Below are 16,572 nucleotides of genomic sequence, written 5' to 3' on the forward strand. Positions count from 1 at the left end.
TGGGTCTGGCTCGGGCAACATATTTGTTTAATTAGTTTTTAGTATATTTTATGATTAGTTTTTTTGGGGGGGAGGTCTGTCTTTGTTGATCAGTTTTGGCAATTTATGGCCTAGGTAAGACCTGTTTTGTTTTTTAAAGCAGGTGAGAGTTATAAACCCAGATTGTAGTAGTTGTCTTGGAAAGTAGTTGTTATTGACTATTGAGATGCCCTCCTGAGGTGAGGCAGTTTTTGATTTGTGAACTAATATGTTTATATACTTTTTAAAGGCAAAGCCTTGTTTGACTTCTGAAATTATATCTGTTTTTAAAAATATAGGGGGCATTTTTATAAATTAGTATTTTTAGGCTCAACACTACACAAGCAACAGACAAGACTATTGCAGCCCACGAGAAGCTGTCCAGGAGAAAGGCTGTCAGGCTTCCAGGGAGTCTGCTGGGACTGTCACCACCAGACATCCTGGGGAGGACAGAGGGGCTCAGGGACGCCACATGTCTCCCAGTCTTGGAAATGCTGCAGCTCTCTCAGCTACGGGTCCTCACTGCTTTCTTCTCGCCTTCCCTTAAGTAAGTAATCCTGCGTGACTTAAGAAATGCTGAAGTGGGTCCTTCCAGCATCCCACGTTCTCTGCTGACCTGGGTCCACACAGCGGTCATGTGGAGGGAGCCTAGGACAGGGGACAATCACTGCCTTATATATGGTTTTCAAAGACAAACAGAGAAGCCCTCAGCACGGCTCTTACCTGAAAGGACTTAATGAAGGTCCACAGCAGCGTCCGGATGCCTTCCCCCCTGCTGAGAAGCTTCACCAATCGCATCACTCGGAAAAGACGGAAAAAGGTGATGGAGATTCTATTGCTCTCTTCAGAGTTCTGAAGGGTTATCATGGAGAGGTCAAACCCAATGGAAAGTAGAACATGCAACACTTTCAGAAAAAACAGCAACAGATGCAAAGGTGACAGAGGTAAGAATTGAAGATGTGTTTCTAGGGCCTTTTTATCTTAAGAAGCATGATATGGAAGGAAGAATTACATGCTAACAACACAGAGCTTGAGAAACTGCGTCCACACAGCACATGCATGTCCACGTGTTCTACTGTGTTAGAGGAGAACGCCGCGCCGGCCGGCAGTGCTGGACACTGATGATGGATGCAGACCACCGCAGACACTGCTCTGAGGACACCATGGAGGACACAGAAAACCAGTGGAAACTCGACACGGCCAATAAACTCAAGGAAAAGGCCCAGCCCCTGGGGACTAGTCACTGATCTTACCCCAGGTGTAGCAGTTGGGACAGGGACATTTTCACTTTCAGTTGGCTTTAAGAAATCAAAGATTGAAAGGCATTAATGAACCGGGAAGGAATCGGTGGTTCAGGAGAGCAGTTCCCCCCTTTTAAAAACTGTGTGGTTAATGTCCTTGGGCGACACGTTGCCCCCTCCCTGAGGGAACACCAGTGGCTCTGCCTGGAACTGGACCTGAGCGGGCAGCCACTGACAGGGACACAGACACACCACCACTTTCCAATTCACATCCAAGGACATGACGTTCCTGGCTGACAGACATCCAGTGAAGACAGTGCGCTGAGACCTCAGCTGCCCCCAGAGACAGAAGCACAGAGTGCGCCTCTGCCTCTCGGGGTGGGGACACTATTCACTGTGCCCAGTTAGGGCTGTGGGTCTGGAACTAACTGCCCCACAGCAGGCCTCCTAACCCCAGGGAAGGGAAGGGCTTTGGGGCAAACAGTGGCGCCTGCTGCAGTCCACAGACCTCCTTGGCCCACCTTCTGTTCCCACGGGACAAAACGCCTGGGCGGCGTGTCCAATGATGGCTACTAAGGAGTGGGACAGATGGAGTCCCTGTGAGGAGGAGAGGGGCTGGTTTCCCTACAGAAGCCTCACTGCCCGCCCCCCAGCTCAGACTGCTCTCAGACGAGAGAAAGCTCAGGTCTGCAGACTCTAGAAGAAACAGCGTAGGACCAGCTCCCTGCCCGAGCTGCAGGGGCTCCACCTCCTCTGAGTGCTGGCTCTGCTGTGGACCAGACGACAGTGCTCTCTTGCTGCCCAGGAGGGCAGCGACCGGGCCTCGCTCCCTCGGGGCCCAGCATGGGGTCTGGCACTTAACGGGTGCTCGGTAAGTGTCTGAGAGAATGCAGGGGAGCTGCAAGCAGGCTCTAACCAACACCAGGAGGCACCTTTAAATTAATGACAGTAATTTAACTGAGCCAGATTCAGGGTGTGCCATCTCCACTGCAGCAGCTGATCTACCTGGGAACCAAGAGAGAAATGAAGCTCTCTGGCTAGGGGCTTCCAAGAGGGCTTCCTGTATGGCGTGTCTGCAAAGCTAAGAGACACGTGTGCACACTTTTCAGATGGCCCCCTCCCCTGGGGACGCAGGGGAAGAAGGGCTCAGTCTGAAGCCTCTCTGTCATCAAGGGCTACCTCCCGAAACCAAGCAGAAATTCCATAAAATTTACAGAAAATAAGGGGTTTGAGCACATCAGAGAACAACTGAAATTCAGCGATGTGACTGTGAACCCCAGTCGAACAGGTTCTGATAGAGTTAAAAGGGGTCCTCGGTTCACCTGGGATGCTCAGAATGGGAGCTCTGCAACAGATCTGCCAACACCCAGGCTAACTTGTAATTTTCCTCTTCTGTTTCTCACCTCAAAAGAAGTAACATCTCCTTACAGGGACAGATAATGTTTTTCAACTGAAGACTTTAACAAATGAAGGAACTAGTTTTCCAACATTCTCACTGTCCCCCATGTCATTCTCATTACATCTGTGCATGGGGAGGCTTCACTCCTGCCCACCCAGCGGGAGCGTGCGTGTTGCGTGTGCGTGTACACGCGGCAGTGTGGGCAAGACAGAGCACTCTGCAGGTAGACTTTTCAAATGCCTGTAACCTGTGTGTTAGACCTGCAAGAGAACAAGGAGGCCTGCTGGTCAGGGAAGACAACCCTCCTGCCTGCCCCTCCTATCCCAGCCCAAGTCTCACACACCGTTAGGACCCCCTTCTTATGGTGTGAAACTCAGCAGCCAAATTGACTTTCAAGGGTCTGTCCCTTCTTCAGCTGATAACTTTGGACTATGACAAATCAAGGACTATGAACTTCAAACTCTGGGTATTCTCTTGTTTAAAAAACGAAAAGGAGGAGGAGACAGCATTTATGGAGGGACAAGACAGCACGACGTGCAAGAAAGGAAGGAAAGAGCACACGGCACACCAAGCTACATGTACCCTCAGTGTGCCTGCGACATGCCCCAGCCCGCCACACGCCACTGGGCCGGGAGGACTGCTTCAGGGGAGCATGCGCCTGGCAGCACTGGGGGGCAGCGCAAGTTGCCAAAATATCTTACAAATTTGAAGGACCCCAAGGATGGCTTTGCCCAAACTTCAAATGTCAAGCCGATGAAAAGGGCAGGCCAGCCCTCATCCTGGCCCACACACTGAAACGGCCGGGAAATCTCTAACAAAATCTGGTCAGACTCTCATGTGATTCATCTGGGGTGTGCCGGCACACTGGGAATTTCAAAAGCTCCCAGGTGGTTGTGATGTGTGGCCAGCACTGAGCGCGTCAGTCCCGGGTCAGGGTGTTCGGCCGGTTGCCCACACCAGCCGAGTCCCTGTGGGTCTGGGGTGACCGTGTGGGGTGAGGCCACTAGAAAAGCCCACTGAGACAGCTACAGCTGAACAGCGGGTTCTTTTGGAGTTGGTGAGGGTTCAGTGCTTGGACACACAGATTAGACCCCAGCCCTACCTTCCTCACCAGGGACGGAGGAGGCTTGGACAGGAAGGGGGCTGCTGGGGGCGGAGACGGAACGTGAGTGAGCTGACAGTGTGCTTGGCTCCTAGGAGCATCCACAGGACGCCCCTAGAAGACACGGGATTAGGAAAGGATGTGCTCCCCAGGTAGCTTTCCAAAGATGACTTTGGGGGGCTGGTCATCAGTTTTCAACAGGGGTAATTCCAGTGTCACCTGAGGGCTCGGGCTGGACAACCTTAGTAGCCCCTCTCAACCCTGAGACATCATGTTCTTCAGCTGGGAACCCTATAGGGAGACAGTAGGGGTGACCTCAGGGGGGTGGCCTCAGGAGGCTGAACTACACACACGGTCCAGAAAGTTCCCCACGTTCCTGCAGCTCCCCTGCTGTTCTCTCCAGCCTCTGCCCACAGGGCTCCTCGGCGAGACACAGGCTCTGGGCCAGCCGTCTACAACTGAGGAAACCAAAACAACCCTGGGTTTCCCAAATAGAATCAGTGGAATTAGTCTGTGTTTTCTGTATTAATTTCCATCTTTGCTCAGAAGAGCAGAGAGGATGTAGATCTCCAATTCAGACAGGAAGCAAACAGGCATCCCAGAAGAGTTGCATCGGTTAATACAAGGCATCCTGGGGAACCCAGTTTTTGGGGGGGCCCTCCCCCGACTACTTCTGAGCTGGCATGTAAGACCTCTGGGGGCACTTCTTTATCTGGGGTTGCTGGGTCTGTGTCCACAACCAGTGTGACCTGGTTCCTACAAAAAGGTTAGCATAGCAGGGAGGGGGCTGAACAACCTTACCGTGGGTTCGGGACAAGAAGCTGAATGCAGCTGTTGGCCACCTGGTCCAAACTGGGTACCTGACAAGGCAGGGACAATTCTTGGGTGTTTGAGAGTGAGCTCCCTGCTGACTTTTCACATGCTCTTTGGTAAGTAATAACAAGGCAGACATGGCTTCTAAACAAGTGTTTTGCCTCTCAGGCAACAATGATGATGGGAAAAGACTAAACATCAGCAACAGCCATCCCCGGGTTAGGGAAAACGTGTTGCTGGGCCATTTCACCACTCGAGGAGCAAACAGGCATCCAGGGGGAGCGAGAGTGAGCCCACCAGTTGTCATCTGACATTTTAGCAGCTTGGTGATGTCACGACCAAATGTGGAGACAAGCCCACGAGAGCTACCAAACCAGGAGCAGAGCAGGGTTGGGGGACGCGGGAGGGGACAGTAGGATGCAGCGGGCTGGTGAGCATGCAAACAGGACAGTGCAAAGGGCCATCCAAAATGTCCTTGCCAAGAATATAAACACAAGCTTGATTTCTCATTTCTGGGCCAGATAATTAATTCTGGAAGGTTAACATTGGCAAGTCAAGTCACAGAGCCAAGTGTGACTGACCAAGACAGCCCAGCTCAGGCCCCAGGCTGGAGACCACGACACATGGGATGGGGAACAATTTAGATGACCACGACCAGTCCTTAGCACGTCCTGTGAAACGCAGTAAAACCAAAGGTGGGGAGGCCAAAACCAAGCACACAGTCTTTAGAAGTGCTTTGCTTTAACAACGACTTCACCGTATATATGCTTATATATACTTGCCGTTACAATTTTCTAAAAATAAAACCAATATGAAAATCAATTAGGCAACAGAAAAGAAAGATCAACAGAGTTTGGGGGAGAGAGGACAGCAGGTTAAACATTGCAAAAAATAACTTATGGCAGCTAAAACCAGCCAACAATGAACCAAGGGTGTTCATGCTCAGCTGACCCCAGAGCTCAGGGGACAAGGCCAGCAAGGATGTGACGTGCACTACTCCCCTGGGGAGCTAGATATGCAGGGGCGGGGGGTGGTGTAGGAACCAACGGTTCCACTTGTACAGATTTATGCCAGAGGTTAAGGATACCCAGTCTTTTTATCTTGTGTTTCCCCAGAGCCTAAGAATGGGAGATGCCCAGGACACGTATGCCGAAAGGCAGACTAAATGAGAAGACGGCCTTGGGCCTTCCCTCTGTGCCAAGGCCCAATGGAGAAGCACAGATCTCCCCAAGGCGGTATCCCAATGGCCCCAGGTGGGGACCTGGCATTGCCATGGCTGAGAAGCATTTGGTCTCAGGCCACAGCTGACCAGGGGAAAGGTCACTGACTGAAAGCAGAGTATGGGAGCGCTTGCCAGTGTGGCTTTGCAAGTCTAATTGCACAAAAGCCTGTCCTGTACAGATAGCCCATGTCAAATGCTAACTAGAAATGTCAGCGCAGACTTGCCCTTTCCTGACTGACCCAGGGTGAAGCTGGGCAACCCTGAGACGCTGACGAGCAGGTGGGTGAAGCGTGACAGGGCCGGGTGTCCACTTGGTGGACAAACCTTGGCCACACCCTGGCCCCCAGAAACGAAGCATTCCCACCACCACCTGCACAGCACTTTAAGCACCCAGCGCTCCAGGGAGACCTGCTGAGCTGACAGTTCATTGCATTTTCACTTCCTTTACAGACTGCCTCTGACTTACATAAGGGTCTGTTCCAGAATCTTCCTGTAACTATACCTCAGTGTAGGTTGTGAGCACTTTACGTTGTGATATGATTAAGCAGGCAGATGTCTGGCCATAAATTCAGGAGAGAGCCCAGTTAGAAACCTGCTGTTCTCCCATTAGCACCAGATTATTTTATACGCAAGCATCATTTACATATCGTGAATGGCAATTTTATAGCTGACTTATGGAACATCTCACATAAAGTAGAATTTGCACTATTTGGGCTTCAAGAGGTTGGGGGACACGTGTACCTACATCTTGTGAAATACATTTTAGTATCTTGTCATGGCACAAACTTGGGTGTGATGAGGCTTAAATCACACACTCATGGAGAAGGTAATATCTTACAGTCCATTTCACTTATTACAGGGAAAAGCTCACAATAATACCCTTGTATCTCGCTAACACTTTGGTTTTTTTAGCGAGTATTTGCACAGATATTCAGATTGTTTTACCACCATAACACACCTGTAAAAGCAGGGCCAGGTATTATTCACCCCATTTGATCCATGAGGGACCTGAGACCGGGGCTCAACAAGTCAGTTGTGAACCAGGGCTGAACTGCCAGGTCTTGGGGTTGCCAGGCTGGTGGCTGTCTCATAGTCACACTCCGGAATCACTTTGGCCCCAGACAGGTGGCACAAAGGGATTTCACGGTCCTCATGTGAGACAGGCTGTCTGGGCACCAGGAAGGACCTGCAGATGCTGGCCAGGTGGGGCAGGGGCAGGGGCAGGCCAGACTGGCATCGTGGAGCAGAGGCCAACACCGCACAAGAGTCCCTTCCATGCCCGGCTCAAACTGGGCACGTGCACTGGACACCCACTAAGACTTGCTGACAGGCTGGGGACAGACCAGGTGCACAGGGCCCTTTCTGCCTGCCCAGGCCTCCCCGTCTGGCATGGGTCAGGCCCAAGGGAGCCGGGCAGGAGGTGGTGATCCCTTTCTTAATTTTGGAAGGGGGGTTCTCAGGGTGCTTCTTGAGGGGGTCGCTCTGCCTACCATGCTGCTACTGCACTTGGTCCCCCATCAAATGATTCAAGTGAACATAACAAAGAAGCAGTGACAGCCGCTCCCCTGATATGCACGAGGCCCTCCTTCCTGTCCTGAGCAGCCTGCCATCGGCACCAGCCCTTGGGGAGCTAGAGTGTGGGTGTTCACCAGTGTCACCTGAGACTCAGAGCAGACTAGGGGACAGGTGAGGGCACCAGCAGCCACCGCCGCATGCTCAGAACACAGCTGCAGGGTCTCCCTCCTGTGCCTTCACAGCACCACTGTGGGCACGAGGGACACACCATGAACTCTGTTCACGGCTGGCAAGGCTGGGGCACAGAGTAGTCTGCCACCCACCACGGTCACACAGCTGGTGGGGGACAACATTCACATACTCTCCCAATTAACCCCCAGCCCTCACAACTTTAATAAAATCTTTCAAAAAATTATTTCAGTTCCAGAATGGCAATTCCACACTTACTCCCCCCACTCCTATCTTTCAGGGAAGGGGATGGAGGTGAGGTGAAGGGGGGAGATACAAATTATCCTCAGTCTTTTCAAAAAAAAAAAAAACCTGTGCCTACATTTCTACAGTGTGTGGAGATTCAGGGAAGTGCTTCTAGTCTGTTCTAGAGCAGACTGAATGAAAACAATCACGTTAGAGGACACGAAGTTTGCTACTTACATTCACTTCAGTTATAGCAATATCAACGACGCTACCAACAACAATTAAGGCATCAAAAGTGTTCCATGCATCAGTGAAATAGTGCTGTTAGGGCAAGCATTCAGAAGCCACAGAGGACAGGGAGCACAACAGGAAAAAAGAAGAAAAGGACAGTGTTATAAAAGGGAAACATTCTAGCATTATGCCACCTGGCTACTTGAAACATCACCTTAAAATAAACACATTATAGATATGTCACTTTGGGTATTGGTTCTGACACAGCAGATAAAAACAACGAGAGACGCTCTATCCTCCTTTGCCTACTGGTGACTGGGGTAAGTGCCGGGAAGAAGCCCGTCCTCTAAGAGGTGACTTGTGTCTACAAAGGCCTTGGGATAAGCCTCTGCCCTACAAGGCGTCCTTCCCGCAGCTCTCATTAGGAAATCCTAGTTTCAGATCAAGTGACTGGGATCTGTGACTTGTCCAGGTGATGCCACTGCAGGGCAGGGAGCAGAGTGTGCACAGACAGAGGAGAGAGGACACAGGCAGCCGCTACGCCAGGTGGATACTCACGTCTGCTTCGCTGAGGGCCACGTCTATAATGCTGCCGATTACGATGAGGGAGTCAAACGTGTTCCAGGCGTCACTAAAATACCCCTGGACAGAGCAGGCGAGGGCAGATGTTTATGAGCACGTATGAGTGAAACAACACACGGACCATAGGGGGACACATCCGAGTCCCCGCAGCACCCATGGCAACCAGGTGGGTTGGGAAAGCCAAAGAAGGCAACAATACTGTCCACTGGTGGAAAGGGACACAGCAGGGAGGTTGTGCACCTTTACATGTGAGAGAGGGCACGTGCACACACACACACACACATCACACACACACAACGCACATGTGCGCACACACAGACCAAGGTCCTGAGCGGCACCACCCCAAGCAGAACATCTGCAGGACAGACGGAGGCATTTTGGTAATCCTGCCCTCGTGCCCGGAGTGACAGCCCCCCAAACCTTGCAGGTTGACAGAAGAGGAAGGTTCTCCCACTCCTTCCAGAGTGTCCAGTCTCCCGCTGGCTTCGTGGCTCCTCTCCCACGTAAAGAGCACCGTCTCCAGGCATTCTGCACACTCTCATTTCTGTGCCCCTTCAAATGTGCCAGCAACCCTCCTCCCCCTCACCAGCCCAGCAAGCATTGCAAAGGCCGTGCCCTGTGGCAGGATGGCCGAGACAAGTCCCCGTCTTCAAAGAGCTCTCGGTCTAGTGGACACAGGGGAAGGCTTCGAGGGAGACAGCACAGAGCAGAGCGGAGGGACTCCCTCGTGGCTGTGGCGGGGGGCCCAGCGGAGGGAGGCCGCTGCAGGCTCTGTGGGGGAAGAGTGCTGAGGAGCGAAGAGCACGTCCAAGCTCCAGATTCCTGCCACCTCAGCTTTCGCTCTCTTCCCTTCCCCTTCCCTCCTCCAGGCTCAGAGGACTTCTTCCCACCCCTCAAAACCACCACCAGGTTCCTCCCCACCTCCTGATGCCTCTGCAATCCCAACTGCCCCACCCCACCTCCGTCTGCTCAAACTCACTCCCTCCTTCAAGGTCAGACAAACACCTGCTCTGTGAGGGGACCTGGCTGTCCGCGCTGCACCAGCTAACTCTGCACCTCCCTCGTGCCCTGCCCGCTGCACGTGGGGCCTCTGTCTGCAGGTCCACCACACCAACAGCCTCGGGGACGAGGACTGTGCCGTTTGTTCTGTCCCCACCCCACCAACCCCAACCTTGAAGAGCCCAGAACCCAGTTAGGGCCTGGCTTGGGCCACGTCTCTGCCTTCCGCCACCCTGCACTCGCCCCGCTGTCACCCAGCTGCACCCAGTGCTTGTTTTGTCAGGTCCTCTTATCTTGCCACAATGCTAAAGGTACCTCTGCACAACTGTGACCTATGGAATCCACCTTACATCTTCCCCTGGGGCAGCATCGTAGGTGCTAAGTTAGCACCTTCCTGTCCCAGCACCCTGGGAAGTACGGCACATGGAGCCGGGGGCTTCGGCTGGCAGGGGGCAGACTGCCACGGTCAACGACTCTGTCTTCCCAAATCAGCTGTGTCTTCCCAAAAAGCCAGGACATGTTTTAGAAATAAAAATTCAGGTATGAATTATATAAAAAGGGGCCCAGCATGCTTATAACTGGGTACATTTAGTGCCATATTAAGAAAACCAGAACAGAAGGTACTTCGAAGCGTCAGGTCCCAGGAACTGTGATCAGATGCAGACCCAGAGGAAGCCACTCAGAGTCACGGCCTTGTGACACTATAGAAAATGTGGACATGTTGACTGTCCTAATGGCTGCAGTGGGGATGTTTATTCTAGTTACTGTTAGCCCCTCCAGATGCATTTATAGGAGAGCTATTACACTAACTGATGGCTTGGTTTTCAAATTTCTTCTTAATCTAAGATTTCTCTATCCAACAGCTGTGATTTCTGAATTTTTTTTTTAAAGACACAGGGTTGGCCAAGTGCAGTGGCTCACTCGTGTAGTCCCAGCACTATGGGAGGCTGAGACAGGAAGACTGCTTGAGGCTAGGAGTTCAAGGCTAGCCTGGGAAACATAGTGAGACCCCATCTCTAAAAAAAAAATTAGCCAGGTGTCATGGTGTGCACCTGTCCCAGCTACTTGGGAGGCTGAGGCAGGAGGATCGCTTGACCCCAGGAGTTTGAGGTTACAGTGAGTCATGATGATGCTACAGCATTCTAGCCTGAGTGACAGAGCAAGACTCTGTCTCTAAAAAAAAAAAAAAAGAGAGAGTGACGAGGCTTTGCTGTGTTGCCCAGGCTGGTCTGGAACTCCTGGGTCCAAGCAAGCGATACTCCTGCTTCGGCTTCCCAAGTCACTGGGATTACAGGCACATGCCGCTGCGCCCAGCTCTCCGACTGATCCTTCACCTCCCCCCACCTTGCAATCACAGTGCCCTCTCATATCTCACCCCCGCTGACCACCTCACTCCCAGACCCCTCTTCTCTCAGCAGTCTGACAGCTGACAAAGGAGTTAGCCTGCACCCGACGAGGAGATCTGTGTATAAAAGTCTAATGGGAAAGTCTACGTAAAAAATAGCATAGCTGTTCTTCTAGCTTTTCTTGTCCTGCATGTGGGACTCTTGGCCGGCAGCACGGGGGACAGGTAGCAGCCGTCGAGGTCTAGGCCAGCGATGATGCCCCACCTGAGAGCCGTGATAAAGAGCAGGCCCAGGACGTGGAGGAACACAGTGGTTCCTTCACCAGGGAAGTGTCCTAACACAAAAGCCGGCTGAACTAGTGTGTGTCGTGCTGTGGCTGAGGTACCAGGGTTGTAAGCACGCTGGGGCCTTTTCTAAATTCTTTATATTGTCGCCAGTGGGTAACGAGCAGTTTTCTGGCAGCCGAGCCACAGGCCACCCTCAGAGCAGCAGAGCCTGCCCTTTTCTTCTTGGACTTAACAGCAACGCAAAAGCTAAAGACAGCACGCTGATCCCTGCCCTCTCCTCTGGGGGGTGATCTGTGCCTTGGGTGAGCAGCAGCCAGAGCTCCAGAGTTCTCACAGAGCAGCGGAGATCAAGCCCTTCCTTTCCTCCTCCGCGGCCCTGCCCCGGCCTGCCGCGTGGGTACCGCGAGCTCTGTTTCTCTCCTGCTACTTCACACCGTTCCTCAGAGGCCAAAGCCGCCACGTGGACACTGGGGCCGGCCCCTCTCACCTGCTCTGGGAGTTTATGCCTGAATAGCTCCTCTCTCTCCGCAAAATGATCACCTTTTCCGCCTTTGAGTGATTCCCATAAGCCGACAAACTACTCTCAGTTCTGGTGCACTGCGGTGGGTGAGACCCCTTTAAATCAACAGGATAGGGGCTCAACACTTCTTCTGGGTCCTGGAACTGTTTGACAATTTCATCGGTTTTCTCTCTAGAAAACTCCTCACACTCACAAAATTGTGCCAAAATCCTAACAGTTCATGGACTGAAAGTTGACAGCCCTAATCTAGGCAACGGGAGGCTTGAGTTGGTGCAGGTGGCTGGACTCACAGGCTCTGACCAGGTGGCTCTGACAAGACTCCAGGGAGGCAGAAAATGCAGCCCTCCCTTCCTTCCCACACGCTGCTTCCCTGTTTAGTGGCCTCCTATTCGCTAACTCACTGGCAAGCGGCGTGATTCAGCTCCCCCACCCGCTCCCCACCAAAGGCGCACCCTGCAGTTTGGTAAGCAAGGTAAGACACGGGCCCACCTCCAAGCTCTCTGCTCTCGGCCCGTGACCACATGTTCTCCTGGCACTGAACTCTGAGGCCAGGGCCTCTCAAGTAGAACCAGCAGTCAAATCTATTTTTTTTTTTTTATCCAGTTCCACCTGTCTGAAAAGACCAAGCAAGTCAGCCACATGCAGTAACATCTCTTACTTAGAAACATTTCTGACTCTGGAAACGTAAAATCATAAACCAGACTAATGTGGGCCTTGGGGCCAGGGAGCTCCATTATTTCTAAGAACCCTATTTTCTCACTGTTTGCTGATGTCTGTCCCCTGCCCGACAGTGGGCTCCCAGGGGACAGAGCCTGCGCCCTTCCTGTTTCTGGCCGTCTAGCCAAGCTACAGCATAGTGCGGCACGGGGAGAGGGCAACGTCTACGGAATGGGTGCAAACAGGAAACAAGAGAAGCAGCCCAAGTCCAGGTTCTTCACGCTGCCTTCATTCCCTCTCATCTGAAGACCTGAAGAAACCTACACGAATCACCTGCCTTATGTTGTTGACCGTGGCAGCCAGAGCATTTGCTGGCTTCTGGCAGGGGATCGTTTGGGCAGTATTTGACCCGAGGGGTGACCCAAAGTGCCAACTTTTGGTAGAAACTAAAACTGACAGCTCCCTAACTAGCACAGCCTTTCCAGAGGTAAAGTGGGGGCTTAAAGGAAACATATCTCACTCTGGGGCTCTGCTCCACCCAAATACCTCGCGATAGAAAAGTGCCGTCTCATGCCCAGAGGCTGCACCTACAGGCTCGTCCACTTCTTCCTTCCCTCATCGTTACTGCAAAATGACCATGTGGCAGACACCATATGAAGCAGCACCGTGGACCCAAAGACAGAATACTCAGCCTGTCACCTCAAGCAGCTGCTTGTCAGCAGGTGGATCGGCAGGTACAGAGTGATGTTGGCAATGTCGATGCAGGGTGACCATCTAACAGACACACACGCCAAGGGAGGGCTGACTCTGGCTGGGCTGGTGAGGACGGTGTCATGGAGGAGGTGACATTGCAGAGAGGGCTTCCAGACAGAGGCATGTGAGCATAGTAAGGTCTAGCATGTTAACACTTGGGGAGAGGGTGGGGAAGAAGAAATGGCAGAGAGGGAGTGGCAGGAAGGAGGCAGAAATACACATGGACCCGTGTTTCATGCAGGACTTTGAATATTAGACTAAGAAAACTATGTATTTTTTCTCAAGCAACAGGTGGCTGGTGCCTGAATTTCACTGGAAGAGTGGCCTGGTCAGCTCTGGGCTTCCAGAGGGGTGTGTGGCAGGTGAACAGAAAGGGCTGAGGCAGAGGCAGGGAGAGCATTTAAAGGCAGGCAGAGTGGCTTGGGGGAGAGGAGGGCAGTGCAGGTTTGGGGGCCCCAGAGGTGCCACTGAAGCCCTAGCATGTAGCATCTTGCAAGGTGAGAAGAGGACCAGGAGGGAGAGCTGGGAAACCTTGGTGTTGAAGGGACAGGGGGAGAGGATGCGGCCCAGTAAGAAGCCCAACATAAAAGTCTAAGGACAGAAACATTCCAAGCTTCATTTGACATTAAAAATAAATCTCCTGGAATAGGTGTGACCACTGAAGAACTGAAAAGATAGTATCAAATTTTCTTTCCAGGAGGTGGAGAATGAACACTAGGGAGATCGCTGGCACTTTGTTAAGAGGCCAGGGAGCCCGGAGCAGGGAGTGCCCCGTGCGCCTCGCTTGGCTCTGCACAGAAGTGTGGTGACAGCACTAAGATACTTTCTTCTTTCCCCAAACCTACCTTCTCTTTACTTTTTCCAAGCTCAGGTGCAGAGCAATGTGAATCTGACATTTTCAGGGTAGAATTCAGATGGCAATGCTTTAAGGACTGAGACTTGGGAACAAAGTGTGGTTGCTGGCGAGGAGCCCACGGCCACAGCAGGTGGTCTGGCCTAGAACGTATCCTGGACTAAACAGCACAGGGGTGACCGAGAAGCACAAGAAGGAGCCCCAGACAGACCAGGCCCTTCTGACCCCACAGAAGTGCTCTGCGCACCTGCTGGGGCCAGCACTTTGCAAAAGGCCCTCCTCTGTGAATCTCTCTCCTTGGAGCAAGAGAATTCCAGCAGCTTCTCCTGGGGATACTGAAGGAAGGGTTGGAGGAATGAGGCTTGTGTCTTACCTAAATTGTGGCCTACTTTGAAAACTCTGCATCCAGTCAGTGCCAGCTGGTGGATTTTCCTTCGGGGAATCAACATAATAAACTGAACCACATGCTCACCTTCCCCTCATTCTTTTGCTCCGGGGCTTCTGCTCACCTTCCTCTCCTGCCTGCCCAGAGCGCAGAGAGGCTCCCAGGTCTGGGTTTCCTGCCTGGCCCTTCCTGCTTGATGCTGGGCAGCCTCACCTCACCTGGCCTGGGCTCATTTCCCTCTGACTGTGGTTGCTCTCAGTACCCCTCCCCTTATATAAAAGAAGTTCTTAGGGTCAGGTATCTCGACTTTTGTTAACCCTTGCCTCCTACCAGTAAGGATTTGTGTAACTGCACTTTCTGTATTTGTTTTACAAAACAACCGCAACCCCGTCTCTCCTGACAGAGATGCTAACAGTCCCCCTGGAAGGGAAGACCACAGCGTGGAGAAGGCTGCCCCAAGGGACCCTGCCACCAAGCTCCTCAAGAGACACTCCTGAGATGAAGCTGATGTCCCCTCTGGCCATCTCCTCAGAATATCCATCCGCCTGCTGCTCTGACCGCCTTGTTCCTCAGCCCGACTACCCCACTGACCAGGAAGGAAGGGCCCGCAGGCTTCTCTGTGAAAGACCACCTGCCTGGGCTGGGCTTGTTAACATCAGAACAATGAGAGAGAAGGAGGGCAGGAACAATTTTAGGTAGTGCTGCCTCTGGGTAAATTGATTCCCTCACTCATCCAGGTACAAGTGACATGAAACCTCCCTCTCTGGCCCCGGTGGACCCAGCAACAGGGCTCTTCAAGTGCAGGGAAGCTGCTGCTGCTTTTGTTTTCGAAGTTCTCTCTGTTGTAATCTGAAGTTGTCTTGTGCTACGAAGCTATCTTGCTGAGTAAAACTAAAAAGCCGCACAATTGCTAGCGGAAACCACCCACTTACAAACTCTGATCTATCAGTACTGATTATAAGTTAGCTATTCATTTCCCTTTGGTATCACCCATCTGTTCACACGCCACGGCCCTCTCCTCCCGGGTTTGGATATTTACTGGGCACAGCAGTGCGCGAAGGCCTGCTAGAGGGTGTGAGCACACGCACAAACACACATGCACACACACATGTGCACGCACACTCACACACTCACACTCACACACCGTGGGGGAGTGTGCTTTCTCCTCAGCCTGGAACAAGCGTTCAAAAACTTCAGAGCTTCGTCACCAGGCAAGGGAAGACATGACACAGCCATCTGGGAAATGTCCCACAGACGTGTCCCATGTTGCACTTTGCAAGCACTTTTGATGTTCGCACTTTGCACCCTTTTCCATCAGTCCAGACAAATATTGTTCAAAGAAGTAAAGGTGAGAGGGAAGCAAACCAAAATCTCAAAGGAAATTAGGATGAATTTGGAAGAGGAGGAAATGTTTATGTATGTAGATATGGACAAGTCACAGGAGGTAACATCTGGCCATGCACAAGGTGCCAAATTTGACCCCACTGCAATCACCCCAATTGGTCACTTACAAATGTCCTTTCTTTTTGGTCCACAAAGATCTGATAAAGATTGCAGAGATTAATTCAAATTAAAGAAAGGAATGTTTGGAAGTAGAATTTCCTGTAACTATGGAGCATGTGAAACCATCCATTTCCTAATCCACGTCTTACTTGGATCAGTGTTGCAGGTACCTTACACACAGATCACGGGGAACTGGGTCACCAGACTCTGGCATTCTCTAACTCTGAGAGTCACGGGCTGTGCTAGGAAAGAAACTGAGGACCAAACGTCCCACCATTCAGCCCGGCATGGGCTCCTCTGTCTACGGTTTTAGAACAAGGGAACATTGTACTAATAGCTTGATGGTGATGGTGGCGGCGGGGACAGCAGTGGTTGACATCTGTCTGCAGTGTGGCACTACACACCAGGCATGATTTCAAGCATTGCGTATGCAGTAATTCTTTGCTCCTCACAGCCATCCCATGAAACAGGACTATGAGCATCCTCATTTTATGGATGAGGACACTGGGCACAGAGCAGTTGAGTGACTTAAGCTGGCAAGTGGCAGAACAGGAATCTGAGTCCAGCCCGGTTTCAGAGCTGTGCGCCCGACATTGACCACACTGCGTCTTCTGCTGCAGCCACCGACAACCGTGGACCCGGATCCACTCCCTCCCAAAGGAGGCACGACATGCTGAGTCGCCAGCACAGCTCAACACATTTCATGTCTCATTTTGTCTTAATGTCAAGCAA

General features: G+C 52.0%; 1 protein-coding gene across 1 annotated transcript in view; it reads right to left on the reverse strand.

The window, feature by feature from the left end:
- CACNA1D (calcium voltage-gated channel subunit alpha1 D) overlaps positions 1-16,572 on the reverse strand; it is a 303,856-nt gene that overhangs the window by 40,633 nt on the left and 246,651 nt on the right. The window contains exons 31-32 of the mRNA XM_045529982.1: positions 8,514-8,597; positions 742-870 (exon numbers count right to left, since the gene is read on the reverse strand). Of these exons, the coding sequence (XP_045385938.1) occupies positions 742-870; positions 8,514-8,597 (213 nt within the window). The remainder of the gene's footprint in view (positions 1-741; positions 871-8,513; positions 8,598-16,572) is intronic.

This window comes from Lemur catta, chromosome 18 (genome assembly GCF_020740605.2).
Source record: "Lemur catta isolate mLemCat1 chromosome 18, mLemCat1.pri, whole genome shotgun sequence".
NCBI classification, from domain to species: domain Eukaryota; kingdom Metazoa; phylum Chordata; class Mammalia; order Primates; family Lemuridae; genus Lemur; species Lemur catta.